The following is a 17254-nucleotide window of genomic DNA, read 5'->3' on the forward strand; positions in this document are numbered from 1 at the left end:
AATTCTAAGCCGGCTGTCCACGGTGAGCTAGAACTATGGCAATTGACGTTTTTTATGTTATTTTACTTGCTTTACAAGAATTTAAAGTAATATTTTGTCGGCCGTTTGTAAGTAAGCTGTCATTGACCTTTGAAGACTACGCGACTTGAACTGCCTAACGCAGGGTAGGTCTAAGCCAGCATTCATGCAAGCCCCCACCCTCCAAAGCTAATACGGCAAAATTGTAACCAGTAAACACCCCTAAAAATACCAACATAACGTACCCTAGAGGTGTTTACTGGTTACAATTTTGCCGTATTAGCTATGGAGGTTGGGGGGGCGGGCTTGCCACGGAATGCCGGCTTAGACCTACCCTGCGTTAGGTAATTCAAGTCGTGTAGTCTTCAAAGGTCAATCACAGTTTAGTTACAACCGGGCGACAAAATATTACTTTAAATTCTTGTAAAGCAAGTAAAATAACATAGAAAAACGCCAATTGCCACAGTCTAGCTCACCGCGGACAGCCGGCTTAGAATTACCACATAAATGCCCTAATGAGGTTAGGCCAGGGCATGGTATTTTAACATTTTTCCTCATAACCTATAAAAATATATGCTATCAGTATAAATTTTCTAAATAACCTATATACGCTACCACTGTACACGTTTTCCGTTCAGATATTGGAGAGACAAACAAACAAACAACTGAAGGATAAAGTAAACAAACGCTGGACAACCAAGCCTACACAAGTCACGATTCAGACGACAACTCACTGCAGTAAATTCAAGCTTTGTGGTCTCTTATAATTATATAATATATTATGAAACACAGTAATCAGTAATCAGAATGCCACTAATTTGAATATCACTAATACAGGAAAACAAATCCCTTACTTAGATATGGGCGTTCTGGCTTTGTTGCTATCGGCTCCCAGGAATGACAATTCCCGTTTGCTTGGTCCCTCTTGTGACAAACTTACGAGACGGAATCGTTCAAATTTCTCCCTCATAAGAGTGGTACTTCTCTTGCTTATGGCAATGGAATTGCGTGAATGCACTACACGGTACGAAAATCCGAAAAGGAAATGCGTCACAAGGAACTAGGATATCACTTGAACCAAAACTACACCAAAAACCGAGATTACTTATTGGTAAAAGCCGACGCTCTGTTTGGAACTGTTACCTACTTATATAGTTTCATATTTCCGAAAATACGCAGTAAAAATATGTCAAAAAATAGAAAATATTACATGTATACTAGTTAGCATGGTACATCTGTGATAACGAGTTCAAAATATCGAGATACATAGATATATATTTACTTTTTTTATATTTTATTTTATATTTTTCTAGAGAACGGACAAGCTCTTATCGTAGAAAATGGGTAGTTTTAGTATGATGCTGAAGTAAATTTCTCACTTCTACTATCCAGAATTGGCAAGTCATACAAACATTGTACGACAATTTGTCGTTCAGTTTCGCTCACAGGGGGATATCGAGATACATAGATACATACTTACTCTATTATATTTTTTGAGAGAGAGAGCCAGTTTTTATTGTAGATGTGTATTTTAGTAGGAAAGTAGAGTATATTTCTCACTTCCACCTAAAAAGTCATACAGAATAAAAAGCTCGAAAATTCCGAGAGTCAAGGCTGAAAATCAAAACAGAGGACTCTGCGACAATGGTTGTGTTCTGAGGAGTTCATGGGCTTTTGAAAGAAGACAGTTGTTTCCAAGATTAAGGACACCTCCTTATCCCCTGTCTTTTTGGGACATCTCCATCAAGACGCCTTTCCAGTGGCTGACTAACACTACACCTCTATCAAGATGCCTTTTCAGTGGCTGTCTAACACTGCACCTCCATCAAGATGCCTTTTTAGTGGCTGTCTGCTGACACCTGAGAACAGACTACAGGTTTGACTGAGGGGGCAAATATCTGGGGCAACCCCCTTGGACTCCCTTGGACCGCCAGTATATCTCCTCCCCAGTGCAGGGGAGCGGGACAGTAACTTTAGGTCTATGAGATATGATGGGCCAGACAGCCACCTCCTCCACTACACATTCAGTAAGATGCCTTTCCAGTGGCTGTCTGTCATTGCCTGGGACCGGCAACAAGCTCCACTGAGGGGGCAACTACCTGTATGTAAACCCCCAACCTCCCTTGGACCTCCAGTATGCCTTTTCCCCAATGCAGGGGAGCGGGAGAGGGACCTTTGTCTAGGAGCACCGGGGGACAAGTAGCCACTTCCTCCACTACACAACACTTCACTGTTACAATGGTTTAATTCATGATAATCAAAACGTAAGGCTGGCAAAGGCATGGGAAGGAAGCGAAGGGAGCCAGGCGCGGGAGCAAGTGGACAATATAGGAGGGCTAGTAGCAGTTCAGTATCATTAACCTGCATCAAACTCAACATTTAAATTTCAAAATTCATATCAATACCTTCCTGCCAAAAATTCTGACGTTAGAATTCCAGTAGACTGTTGGCAAAATCTCTTTTTACCAGCAGACATCATCTATTGAATTCATATGCATGGCTCATTTGTTTATTCTGAAACTGATGTGTTGTTTAAAAGCGCATTTTTATAATTCAAGTGGAAAATCCCTAGATATTAAACAAATCCAAGAAACAATGTTATGGTTTTCTGAAAATATTGTCAACATCTGTCTTTTTGTTGCAATCATAGTCACCTCCTGTTTCCTAAAGAGAACTACAGCTATGAAAAAAACCTTCACGGTCTTTTACTAAAACCCTCCTCTCCTTCTGAAATAAGCGTCACCAAATAACTTATTATAAGCGCTATTAGCTCAATGTTGAATGAGGTAATAACCTGTCAGAGTCCAACATTGCCTTTGTATGATCAAAGCTCCTAGGGTAGAAGACAAGCAAAGCATATTCCAACCAATAATACGCAATCTGATCAGCACAAAACTTACGCATGTCTACGAGATATCCTCCCACGTCTCTGGTGACACCCATGACAACAGGAACTTGATGTATTTTTCCCGCTGAGAGCAACTTTAGTGGATGGTCTGACAGGAACAGGGTTGTCTCATTGGCATAGGCTGAATCTTGAGCAACAGGGCCAATTTTGTTGTTGCCCACGATGGGATCACGGCTCTAAAAGATTACAGAAAAATGTTAAATGTATTTATATAAGTATCTCCAGTTCTTCTGATTATTATTATTATTATAAAATCAATTTTTAGGTACTTATCGTTCACCATTAGCTTTATCTGTGGCTACTTGGCGCATGTTCGACAAGTGTTAAAATTGAAACAATCGTTAAAAAGCGAACGCTCCCAATAGCTGCTTCCCCACCCTGCGGGTGTGGAGGTAAGACAGAGAGTGTTTGGGTTGATCAGTTGTCTCTTAATCTCTTAAGTGGGGAGGAGGGAAGGATCTCAATGATGGAGGGTATACCTAAAAAAAATTGATTTTATCATAAAAATCATTATTTTTGAGGTGACACTTACCCTCCATCATTAGCTGACTCCAACACTGTGTGCGTGAGGAGGGCAAGAGATTTCCCTGTAACCAAAATGTTATTTTCATGATAAAAGTAAGTCTCACATATACTTACCAAGTAATTACATAGCTAATAGTTTCATTCGCGCAGCAGCTTAGATTAAAAAAATCGCGGTAGCATTTTGATTGTTAAGTGTAGGTGACCAGTCCCGCCCACTAACGGGAATACTAGGAACAACTTAGCAGACAACCTCATTTTCCTTATGTCCATGCAAGGGGAGGAGGGCGGGCTCTGAATCTGTAATTACTTGGTAAGTATGAAACAATTTTATCATGAAAATAACATTTCCATATAAGTAACTTACCAAATAATTACATAGCTGAATCCCACATTGATAGGAGGTGGGATACATGGACATATTCTACCTCCAAAACATTAAGTCATGGTAATGACTTTGAAATAGAAAAGTTGCTAGCACTGAACACAATGATTTAGATATGACGAAAGATCTAGGTCTCTGTGCTTAAACACTGAGTTAAGCATAGTTCAATACCCCTTAATGGTGGAGGGCGCGAGATTCTAGATCTCCTCAGATAAAGAAGGAAATCCATAATTTGGGTTACAGATGTCTCAGAAGAGGAGTAGTAGTGTCTGAGACATCAGCTTCAGAAAATCGCCCACTTAGTCTAGTAGACTTAGCTAGAAGATTGACGCCTGCATCTTGCAATAGCCTCTGCAGTACATCTCGAAAACCCTTTTCCTTCTGAGAAGCTTCTCGAGTCTGAAGCGTGTCCGGGGAACAGCGGACCACCTTAGAGGTATCTCTTGAAGCGAGGATGTCTGAGTAGACATGGTTGGGAAGGAGCTTGGATAGTCCATCAACAACCGTAGCAGGTTCGGGAACAATTCTTAAATGGTCATTGTAACGTTACAATGAGTCTGAAACTTGTTAGCGCTTCTTTGACCATGTTGAAGGACATAAAGGCGAAGAGGCCCAAGTTGGACCGATCTTGCAGCATGAAGTCTGTTGCCAACGCTAGAGGGTCTGGGGCTGGAAAACAAACGAGGAGGAGGTAAAGGTTTCTTGAGGAGGCAAACAGGTCCAAAATCGGTTTGCCCCATAGATTCCACAGACCTGGGGATCTAAGGTCCACCCGGTGGGAAGAACCTGCTCTCAGTACGTCTGCCAGAACTTTTAGTTGCCTTGAATAAATCAAGTGATTATAAAACTCGATTGTTCCTACACAATATACAAACCATCGGTCCTTTGCATTAGGAATTACTTATGGCGAAGCTGGAAACGGCCGTTAAACTCTTGAACAAGGTGGTTAGGCAGTAACTGCCGCCCGGTAGGCGGGAATATCCAACTGCCCGGATGTAAACATGCCAGTTTTGCTTTCGGCCATCATGCGTTGCTGTCTTTTTTATATAGATACTATCTCCACTAATGTTCAATAGATCTGAAAGGGTGTCCCGTCTTCTCTCAAGTGACCTTGCAACATTTAACAAGGAATCTTGTCTCGCATTTCCTGTGAGGAAATTCGGAAATTCTCATAATCCTTGATTAGGTGACTTCGTCATCCATCAACCGTCAGCCTTTGCAATTTTCTCCTTCCCTCTGCTTTCCCAAATTAATACAAACGTAACGCGATCCTTTTCTCTTGCAGCAGCCCCAGGGTGAAGGATATAAGGTATGTATTCCATCGAAGTAAGTACCAGAAACGCCACCGTTTTCAATTCTTAGTAACGTTTGAAAGTCATGAAAAGTCGCTACTAACCTCCATTAACATTTGAGTTCCATTCAGCAATTCAAAGACGTCAGTTTCCCGGAAGCATTTCACCATGAGCTCTGGATCGTAAGATGGGCACTTCACAAAGTTGGCAACCAAGAGGTTAAAACGATGCTCCTGTCTCATGTACGCCCATGGAGCAAGTGGGGATCCAGAAAATGATATCACACCGTTGAACAGTCCTGAAATTTATTTATGAAAGTTCCTTGTGCTTTTCACATCGGCACTTTGTTAGAAAGTAAGAGAAAATAATCAGACTTATGACACGGGTAACAAGGAAGTTGCAGACTCTTATGGAAGTTAGAAGTTTTATAACAGAAATATGAGTGACTGCTTAGTATATAACTATCAAAGGTTAGACGACGAAATTAAAATCTAACAGAGCAATAACTGAGGCATCTTTTATTACTTAGTTACCAAATGTTCGATGATATTTCTTACGCTGAAAACGTTTATTCGTATTCAAATTACCAATGAAATTTTCCATTTAAGGAGTAAGCTTGGCATGAAAAAATACGAATGACCTAAGTTGCAATAGTAAAAAGAAAGCAACTTGCAATGAATTTATCTTATACATAAAAATGCTGAAGTACAAACTAAAAATGACAGACCACTTAAGAGGTAAATAAAGGTTCACCTTTTCATGTACCCTGACTCTTTACTGACTTCAAAAGTCATTTTGATTTTTTTTCAAAATTTCAATTTTCAAAATTTCAATTTTTCTCTCTTCTCCTCGACCTCTCAAAAGTCATTTTAAATTTTTTTCAGAAAGTTCCCGGGTATGATTCTATGTAATAAGCCTGAAGTTTTTGTTCCGCTATCTAAATCTGAGTTAAATATCCATATTTTTCTTCGTCAAGCTTGATATAAAGCACTCGTATCTTTACCAACCTTCTGACAAGGGTGACAACATATGGTACAGAGCAGCCGCGCCACCAGCATCCTCTCCGGCGAGGATTACTTGACTAGGATTGCCTCCAAATGCGGCCACATTTTTCTGCACCCAAGTGAGTGCTGCTTGCTGGTCAAGTAATCCCATATTACCACCAGCAAATCCTCCTTGTGTCTTTAGGAAGCCTAAAAGGATAAAAGAATAACTTTTTTGGCTTAGTCTTCGCATCAGCAAACTGCCACTTCGTTCCTTCAAAGCAGAATTTTGATATGAGTGCTCTATTTCGTTTAGTGAAAATAAAAAGCAAGCACTAAACAAAACTCTGTGGAGACACCAAGGAAATGATTGTGTTTGAACCTGGACAGCGAAACGCTAACTACGATACTGTAATGGTATGAAGTCTTGATTTCTTGTATAAGGGCAAACATGATAATCTCTCTCCTCCATAAATAAAATCATGACCCACCTAGATAACCAAGGCGATACTGGGGAATAACGAGGACTACATTTCTTTCCATTAAAAAGGATTCTTGGATTACAGCAGCTGATCCTACCACAAATGATCCTCCGTGAATCCACACAATGACAGGAAGTAATGCTGAATTTTTCTCTTCAGTGCGTAACTGTGTATAAGAAACATATAAAGGTATCACATATTCAGTTGATAATTTAAGAAATATAAATTACACTAAACAATATCATCTAAATATTCCATATAAAGAGTTGCCAATAAATGAAAAAAAAAATTTGTTTAACCTCTTGCAAAATGCCAAAACTGTGTACAGCCTACAAAAGTTGTGGAACACAGTACTCAAACTCAAAATTAATTTAATTTACTTTCCATAATTCATGTATTGCATCCCTGTGCACTAAAATTTAACACAAACACACACACACACACACATATATATATATATATATATATATATATATATATATATATATATATATATATATATATATATATATATATATATATATATATATATATATATATATATACACATATACTTATGAAGTTTCTCCCATAAAGTGTGTAAAGCATGTTTCTCCAGAATGTTATTATGTTTGCTATTCTGATTATCATGTTTTCTGTACACAAAAGATATATTATATAATGATGTTGAAAAATCATTTTTGTATATTTTTGTGATATTAGATTTCACAAACTTAATAGTATAATTTATCTTCTTTAAGATAATGTAATATATAAGGAAGATTGCATCATTCAAGCAGTCATTTTTTATTTTCTTTTGTATCGTGTGATTGGGCGGTCAGGGATTCTTTTGTTTAAGTCGCGTATTGATCTAGACGAGCGATCAGTCATGTAAGCCAAAAGCTTTGTCCTATAAGAGAAGGGTCAGGCAATATTACATCATCTTCAGTCAATCCCAGAGAGAGAGAGGACTATGTGTTTTCTGGACATGTAACGTTCTGTCTTAAAGTCACGAGATGAGATGAAATGTTTTGCATGATAATTACGTCATCCAGTGAACATGGCAAGTATTTTATTTGCAATACTATGAATAACTTGTATCGTATGTGGTAGATTGTGCAAAATAATCTGTAGTTAATGAATGTGAAAGAAGTTTTAAGCAGAAGTTACCGATCCTTGTCTATGTCAATTAACATTATTGATATTATATATATCAGGAATGTTTACATATATAAAATGAATGGAAGACGAATTCACAATCACCAAAAAGTTTTGTTTACCTTAACAGCCAGTAGCCATGTTATGCTGATATACTATTTGTTAATTACTAGAAAATACTGTCTGTAGTACCTATGTACTCTAGCATATGAAAAATTAAACTTTAAATTTGCTCGTTATTAAGTTGGAGGGGTGTGTCATTAAATAAACTGGGTTTAGATGCCGATTAGTTTACAGTAAGCATCAGCCAATTTTCACTAATTTTTCAAAGTTTAAATTGAGTTTCAAAGTTTAAACTGACTTTTCACCAATGGGATGGAATTGTTTATAGGGGGAATATAAAATAAACACTCACCTTTGGAGTGTAAATGTATAAATGAAGACAGTCCTCAGTGCCATCCATAATTCCCAAAGCAGCTTGAGCACATGATCTTCCTGGTTTTGTCGCATCAAACACACCTTCCCATTCAAATCCTGGCAAGGTTGGCTAACATGTAAAAGAAAAATATTACTTCATAACAAGTAAAGCTTCACAAGGATTGGCCATATTGTAAAAATTCTATAATAATGTTCAAAAATGAAATATTGAATGAAGATTGCTTTTTAATGCACTGTAATATCTATATAATATTTAAACTGCTTTTTAATTATGACAGTTTCTCAGAGTGGTGATTCAACGTGGATTCAGTGTTTGGCTTTATGATGATAATAAAAGCCATAGACAGTGAGCTTTTGGATTACACAGTTATTAAGAAATAACCATGGCAGAGACAGCATGATGAAACTAAGTAACAATATGGAGACTAAAATTAACCCCTTATATCTGGCTATGATCATGTGATGTGTAATAATAGATGTTGGGTTTGATCCGGCTATGACCATGTGAACAGTCATATTTCACACTCTGCTATTTGAACAAACTTTGCACGAAAATATCCACATCACTTGAATGAATCAAAAATTACTATATGGCAACTCTTATGGCAACAATTACATCTTGGCTCAACAAGAATAATAGTCAGGAAGTTATAAATGCCACATGTACATTATATTTTATACAGTAATATATAATATAAAAATATATATATATAATATATATATATATATATATATATATATATATATATATATATATATATATATATATATATATATATATGACTATTTATCACATCACCGTGATTCATATACAATCAGAAAGCTACAAACGTCCTTTAATATCAATTCGCTCTACCTCGGAAATAATTTATTTTCATATATATGTTACCGAAGGGGAATTTTTAGTTGATAATAAGTTCACCGTCCCGTGGGGTCGAACCAGCGAAGGACGAGATCTCAGGACTACAGTGGACGTACTAACCCAGTCGGCCACAAGAGAGGTATAAGTGACGGTGAACTTATTATCAACTAAAAAATTCCCCTTCGGTAACATATATGAAAATATATTATTTCCGAGGTAGAGCGAATTGGATATTAAAGGACGTTTGTAGCTTTCTGATTATATATATATATATATATATATATATATATATATATATATATATATATATATATATATATATATATATATATATAATGTCTGTGCGTATGTTTGGGTGTCTATATAAACCCATACATAAACAGCTTTTCTTTGATCAATGTGCGGTACTGAAGAACTCAGGTGGTAAGCTTACCATAAAACGATGTCTCTCAAGTGGAGGCTGCGCATAAGGAATGGCTCTAAATGCATAATATTTTCTCCCTTTCCTGGTGGTATATTCTGTTGTTCCTCGCAAAACTGCTCCTCCTGGCAATGTGACTTCTACATCCTTTGCTTCGGCAGAACTTGATTTCAAGTACATCAAGATAAAACATATTTTCAGAAATGAAATCATGCTTTAACCTGAGATAAGAAATGAAAAGAATTTTAGCAAAGGTATTTTTGTAAGTACTGAAACCTAGAGTGGACTGTTTCCATGCAACAACGCTCGTGGGATTTTGCCAAACCCAACCCACTTTGAGGGAGAAAAGTCTTAAATAATGTTTGAATTACCAAATTTTTTTCACAAGCGCTTAAGGCTGAAGAATGCAAACCAGTGATGTATAATTTTGATATTTATCATTCTGAAATGATGACAAGACACATGATTAAACCTACCCTTCTTGGACACAAGTCTCGTAGTCTAAATAGATAAAACTTCACCACTTAGTAAACATTCACTTGCCGGTAACAGCCTTACTTTTTCGACTGGGATGAGTATGAACTGATAACGCTTCATTCTAATCTCTCAAGACACGTGTCCCATTATCTGCTCGCTGATAAGCATCTCAGACACCATTGTGAAGGCCATTCCTGATTTCGATCTTCGTAAGAACTAAAAATTGGTATTAATAATATGATTAACAGTATTCGTAACGACTGGATCTCATTGTCATTAAGCTATTATCGTCTACCATGAAGTAGGCTACTATACAAGCGCGGTAAAATTATACAGCTTCATACTGTGTGTACTAATCACAAGCAATGTGTATGCTATTGCTGAATAATTGTGTAAAAGAGAGTAAATCAAACATACAAGAATAAGAATGTCTCAAAATATTAAAAAACAGTGAAACACAAAGGGACATTTCCAAGATAACGCATGCAATTTTATTTGATCTCACCTTCATTTCACAGAAAATGCGCACAGCCACCGACTCTTCATTAAAACAACATAAGACCTCGCGGCGAGTTATTTCTAGTAAGCAGCAATTTCTGATGATAATTTATGATGTCAAATTCTTTGCCTTATCATATGAACTTCAGGATTCCTTGAGATAACAACAAAAAACAAGCAGGTGCGCAAAAGGTGACTTACCCAATGTGCTTTATCACGGTAACCAAATGGCATTTCACAAATAACTCATGAGAACTGTAATTACTAAATACTGTATATGCTCTAAATCATATTTCTGCTGGTTTCAAATATAAAAGATGAACACATTACGTAACTCTGCCGATTTTACAGATTTTCCAATGCCACATTAAGTATATATCATTTGTAGTAAGACAATTTCATACTTCTGTGAAACTGCAGTACGAGTCTTCCCCTCATGACCTGCAGGGGGGTTCCTAGACATTTTGGGGCCCGGGGGGCACAGTCCCATTTTGGGCCCCTCTTATGGGGTGGGAGGCGATCGAAGCGAGCAAAAGCAGATGGGGGTATGGGGGGAATTTTTAGAATATGAGCAATTGTAGGATTATTTTAAAGGCACTTGTATACAGATGCCAGAGTACTGTACATAAGGTATCCTGGCTCTTAAGATAAAACAGTGGATGTAAAAATATATGCAAAGGAACCTAAGCTAAGGGTTGGAACATAACATAAAATTATGTTGCAAGGAAGCTAGGCGAAGGTGTTGACCAAAACCTTAAAAACAAACAGTAATACAGTTAACTTATTAAAAGAAGCTCAAAACTAAGACGCAGAAATTAAACATAAATGCCTAATTGCAGAAGAGCTCTACAAAATGAAGTTACACAGAAAATGTCTTTTTCGGCTATTTTCACTGGAAGAGAAGCAGTGGAACTACTGAAGGAGGGACTAAGCCATTAAACAGTTATTCTAAAAATAGTCAAGAATATCTATTTGGGGACTGTGCAACGATCTTGAACTTTTCGTATTGAATTCTATATTCACATTTGAAACGGTGGAATCTGGTAGCAAAGTCGTCCTTACCATTTAAAGGTTACCAGTTCTGTGGTTGACTCCCTCTAAAAGTAAATGAGCACTTTCAGCAAATGCAGTGTACATCTAATATCTGTTCCAAAATTATATTTTGGACAATTAATTCATAAATCATACAGGAATGCATTAACTAAGGCGAGATGTCCTTAGAACGAAAGAATACACCAATTTAGGGTGTTTTTAAAAATAAAATTGAGTTTGACATACGGGTAAAGGTGATTTAGACCTGAGGATAATTCTTTCCTAAAAGACTTAGATAATTGCAATTTTAAAATAATAATAAAAGAAAACAATCCTCTCATAAAATTTAAACCAAACTAAATACAGACTATAAAGTACGGTGCAACAAAGTCTAACATTAGTCAATTTTTAACTTGAGAGAACAGCAACTGAAAATTTTTAGAACAAGACCAATAAGGGTCGTTTTTCTATAAGTACCAGTAGAAAACTCACCTCTCTGTCTGACTACTTCAACTTCCAAAATTTTATGCAAGCTTATCATCAATCTCAGTCCCAATAAAAAATTCGTGTTAAGATGAAGGTTATTGATAAAATCATGAAATAACTGTATGGGAAGGATCCCTGAAAAAAAAAAAGTGTCTTCAACATACCTTCTATAAAAGACTGGCCTAAATGTATAAGGACATTCTTATGAAATCGGTTCTTCTTATAAAATCAGTTGTTTGAATCCCACTGGTGATTAAGCACTTACCACTTATAATTCCTCTTGGGTGAAAGTTCTTGCCGAGGTCTAGTGGATCAGATATTAACAATTTTTTGGTGCTTCACTTCTTCGTCCCCACTATCCTAGGCCAAAGGCTCAGTCACGTTGACATGTTTTCTTCAGCTATTTTTGCCAAAAGCATCTTCGTCTGTTCAATCTTCTTTTCCAGGTCTCCCTCACTTTATCAGACCATCTAATCCTTTGCCTTCCTCTCAACCTTCTATCAAGATTGACCGTCATCATCTTCTAGGTAGGGAACTTTTTGGAGATGAAAGTTCTTCATTTGGTTGGGTAGTGCTGTCGACTGGGAGGAGTTCTCCTGGGAAACAGATGGTTTTGCTGAACGCTAATTCTACAGTAGGAGAGGCAATGGTTTCTTCTTTGGGGTGGTGTGTAGACTGAGGAGTACCCAGGTACCTGTGACTTCCAGCTGTGGTTGGTGCCCCTGCTGATGAGTGCAGCTTTGAGGTATAAGTGGGTTCTTTCAGACATGCCATTGGCAGCAGGGTTATAGGCAGTTAGTTGTGTAGTGGATATTTAAACCTGTGAATTTGGCTAGGGCAGTCCATATCTCACAGATGAATGTCTGTCAGATGATATGCCATCAGGGATGCCAAAACAGCCAACCCAGACACTCAGGAGCATCTTGTCACAGGCACTCTCTGTTACTTCTGCTATAGGTATTGTATCATGTGGATCTTTCAGTTGTTGTGATGGTGCATCAGAACTGTTAGATGATGGTAGGGAGCCTGCTATATTAGTGTGGAGATGGCCGAACTGTCGTAGGGATTGTGGAAATTTACCAGTGCTGGACTTTGTGTCAGGTTATTTTACTTTTTTGACACCTGGGCATTATGTTGCCCATGATTTCATGTCCTTTGCCCCAAGCCAGATGAATTTTTGTAATTAATTTGGCTGTCATTCTTCCGGAGTGGTCTGCAAGTCCATGGATGAGATCAAATACTGTTTTTTGAAGGGATCTTGAAACAATGGGGCAGATACCGACTGTGCTGGTGTCACAGAGGATGGTTTGTCCTGTGTTGCTGAATGGGAGTGGGAGTCTTCACCATATGTTCAATATGGAGCTGTAATAGTCTCTTGTTGCAGTATCTTGGAGTTGGCGATCAGCAGGCTCATCAAAACTCATCTGCAGTTGGAATGTGTTGATCTCTATCCTGGTTAGTGCATCTTCCACAGGGTTTTTCTTGTTGGGCATGTCATACATTGCACTCAGATTCAGTGAAAGCTGAAATCTGGTGTTGGCAGGAGTATATGTCTGGTTTTTGGTTAGGGCATGAAGTAGTGGTTGATGATCTGGTTAGGGCATGAAGTAGTGGTTGATGATGTCAGGACAGTGAAAGCTAGTGCCTATGAGTAGACATCAGAAGTGTCTGGTACTCAGGCGTATAGCAAGAAGTTCTATCTGCTGGGTTGACTTTTTGATGAAGAAACATAGATGCTGAGTTGTACTGCTGACTGACTAATCTATAATTGCATCCATGGTGATGTTGCTTGTACCTGTTGTGAGCATAATTGAGTTGGGAAACACTAAAGTAATGATGTTTGCCAGAGTGTCTTTGGTGTCTTGAAAGGTGTCACATTGGACTGGGCCCATTGATTGTCTTGATGTTTCCGCTGAGGGTGTCATGGTTTGTAGAATATTGGATAGCATATGATGGTAGTAGTTTACCATTCCTATGAATTCTTGTAAGGTTCTTTTATGGTGGTTCAGGTGTGGTGTTTCCTGGCGGTTCATACACTGTGGAGAGTAGAGGCAGGCACCAATTGCCAAGACTTGATGAACCCAAAATTCGAAGTTACGAGGCCCCAGTGATACATTCGTTGGGGCGGACCATGAAGCCATTATCCTAAAGGAGATCTTCATAGTGGACCAGGACCTGGAAGTATCCCTTTATTAGGTCAAGCTTGGAGAAGACCCTTGCCCTGCAGAGGGTGGAGGTGATGTCTACCATGTTGGAAAGTGAATAGTGGTCAGACTGTTTTAGCAGAAGGTCTCACAGATAAAACAAAATACTGAAAGGAGGTCAGGGTTATTAGATGCAAAGAATTTCATTGTTGGTCAGGTGACAGAATCAGATCAGGGAGCCTTCATATTAATGTGGTTTAACCAGACAATTGAGCCAATTTATTTAGATCTTTTCATTTTTGGCCAGCTGTATCTGGGGAGGTCAAGGGGGCACACTTTTGTCTTTCCTAATTTGTGATGATAAATGGATTTAAGGGTGCCTTTTCTTTTACTTTAATTCTTGAAAGGTGGTGTGGGTGGCGTGTTGCAAGGCTTTGGGCCTCCAGCAACTAGTCAGCCTTCTTGAGGTCTACTATAAGTGTGCCATCAGTATTTGGAAGGGTAGCCTGGATAGCAGTTAAATGCAAGACACATCTTTCAATTGGGTGACTTTCTGGTTTTGTCAAGTTGAGTTCAGTAGTGGCAGTGGGGAATTCACAAAAGATTCTGTCATTTAAGTGTTCAACAAGTTGAGGGCCGTCCAAACAATGTGTGACATGGGGAAAGATGGCATCTGGGATAACCTCATGAACATAGTGTTTTTGTTGAACTCATGACTTTGGGCTATTCATCAAATATCAAGTCATCAAGAAGGTCAACTAGATTAGGTTGATTGATTTATTTTACTAAAACTGGCTACTTTTCTTACAAGATCAGGTTATTAAGAACAGCCAATAAAATTAAACCAAGCCAGAACTGAAAAAATCAATAAATTTTAAAATGGCCTTAGTTAGCCTGTTAATCGCCAGGGTTGATGCCAAAAACCATGCTGTGTCTATAAGTTAAAAATATCCATCTTATACAAGCCAGAGCTCAGGCTCCGTATTTAGTCCGTTAGTGGCTCTTTGGTTGGTAGGAAATGGTCATATTTAGTCTGTTAGTTACCAGGGTGTTTATTATTATTATTATTGTTATTACATGTGTTTAGAAGAACCCAATCCATATTTCATTGGAACACTGACAAATTGTCGAAAGAATAGCGTTCATTAGCAAGAGGTAACACAGATAAAACAAAATATAGAAAGAGATCAGTTATTAGATGCAAGAACCATGTTGGTCTACCAGATCATCATTAAAAACCTGACAAAGCCAATTTATTTGTTTATGTTTGTCTTTCCTTTTTAGATTTTATTAATTAAGGCAACTTAAAAATTTCATATTCGCACTAAATGAAGACTTGTTTCAAAAATTCAAATAACACTAATGGCACAAAAGATGTTTAACTGAATGGACTTTTTACAGTCAGTACATATAGGGACTGGACCATGTGGGCTAGAAATCAAATTTCAACTGATTAAAATTGATTTTTTCTACTAAAACTCATCACAACATCTAGGTTATTCATAATAAAATTAAATAGATGAAAAAATCAATAAATTTTTATGAGTTTCATATAAGAAATATCTAAAATATACATATATATGTTTATTTGTTTTTATGATAAATACATTTTTTACCTAATAAGTACTAATTTTCAAATATTAATAAGATTAAATAATAATAATAATAACAAAACTGTAATTACAAAATTTGATTTTTTATGTAATTTATAAGTTTTCAAGCTTTTATGTGTAAATTAAATAACACTAAGTAAGTGCTGAATGGACTTTTAATATATATTTTAAGTCAAAATCCTTTTTTCTTTCCCCACATCTTTTGTAAGAAGCTTCAAGGCAAAGCTGTCAGACATGTCAATTTAACATGACAAGAAAGGGAGTGTTGCTGATGAGCAGGTCAAAGATTTCTTACATAATTCTCTCTCTCTCTCTCTGTGTCCATAATAATTCATATAAAATTTCACTCTCTTAAGCAAGGACAACTGTTATCTCTCTCTCTCTCTCTCTTGTTCGTAGTTAGCGCAACCTGTGTATTACAGTTTCTCTGTATGTCTTTAACTGTAAGATAATTTTAAATTGATCTAATTTTCCTGGCACCGTCTACAAACAGTAAATGCGCCATTCTAAAACATAGAGACATAGAGCATTTCAGAACAAAGCGAAAGAGACAATAAAGTTCTTAAAAACGAGGTTGAGAAGACTTCTAAAAGTAGTTCGTTGAATGGGGAGAGAGAGAAATACTATACTAATCTTCACACTCCCCTATATTCTTACGTCAACCATTTATTTCTTTTTTTAAGGGTAATGTATTAAGCTAATTTTTAAATGAAGTTACAGTAACTTTCATTTCATTTAAAAGCTAGTTCAGTACTGAAATTCCATCTTTTGATATCGTAAGAATAACTTCTCTCTCTCTCATGTTATTCTCTCCGTCTCCGTAGTAATTCATTAATAATTTAATTTGATATTTCAAGTAAGGACAATATATCTCTCTCATGTTATTCTCTCTGTCTCCATAATAACTGATAAATAATTTCACTCTCTTAAGTAAGGACAACCCTTATCTCTCTCTCTCTCTCTCGGTCATAGTTAGCGCTAACACATTTTTACAACTTATTATTTCTCTGTACGTCTTTACCTGTACAGTAAATAGTTTAAATTGATCTAATTTTACCTTTACCAGCTACGAAGTGTAAATGCACTAGTGTGACAAATACGCTCTAAAACATAGACATAATAACTAAGTCTACATAAAAACAACTTTGTTCATGAAAAAGCATTTCAGAACAAAGAGAAAGAGATGTAAAATAAAGAAGTTATTTAAAAGAGGTTGAGAAGACTTCTAAAAATAGATCGGTCGGAAGGGGAGAGAGACAGAAATTCTCTTCCAGCTCTATTTTTATGTCGACCATTTAATCCTTTTTTAAGGGGAATGTATTAAGCTAACTTTTAAATGAAATTACAGTAACTTTAATTTCATTTAAAAGTTAGCTTAATAATTTGGGAGCATGATTAGGGTCATATTTAATGTTTAAACTTTAGAAATAAGCATTTATTAGCATTTTTAGAGACGTGCCAAACTTATGCGAAAATTCGCCTTGTGCGAGGGGTTCTGGAACCTAATCTCATGTAAGTTCAGGGTGACTGTAATCACATCTGTTCAAATTTACTGT

The 17254-nt window shown here is 37.0% G+C and overlaps 1 protein-coding gene across 9 annotated transcripts in view; it reads right to left on the reverse strand.

The window, feature by feature from the left end:
* Positions 1-10050, reverse strand: part of LOC136837731 (cocaine esterase-like) — a 46869-nt gene extending 36819 nt beyond the window's left edge. For all 9 annotated transcript variants that reach the window (XR_010852737.1, XM_067102646.1, XM_067102649.1 and 6 more), the window contains exons 1-7: positions 9925-10050; positions 9461-9669; positions 8143-8274; positions 6600-6756; positions 6133-6318; positions 5230-5423; positions 2919-3102 (exon numbers count right to left, since the gene is read on the reverse strand). Coding sequence is in view for 8 of the 9 variants with exons in the window: in XM_067102646.1 (XP_066958747.1) it covers positions 2919-3102; positions 5230-5423; positions 6133-6318; positions 6600-6756; positions 8143-8274; positions 9461-9661 (1054 nt within the window). In the remaining variant the exon portion in view is untranslated. The remainder of the gene's footprint in view (positions 1-2918; positions 3103-5229; positions 5424-6132; positions 6319-6599; positions 6757-8142; positions 8275-9460; positions 9670-9924) is intronic.
* Between the last annotated feature and the right edge of the window lie 7204 nt (positions 10051-17254).

Source organism: Macrobrachium rosenbergii, chromosome 59 (genome assembly GCF_040412425.1).
Source record: "Macrobrachium rosenbergii isolate ZJJX-2024 chromosome 59, ASM4041242v1, whole genome shotgun sequence".
Lineage (NCBI taxonomy): Eukaryota > Metazoa > Arthropoda > Malacostraca > Decapoda > Palaemonidae > Macrobrachium > Macrobrachium rosenbergii.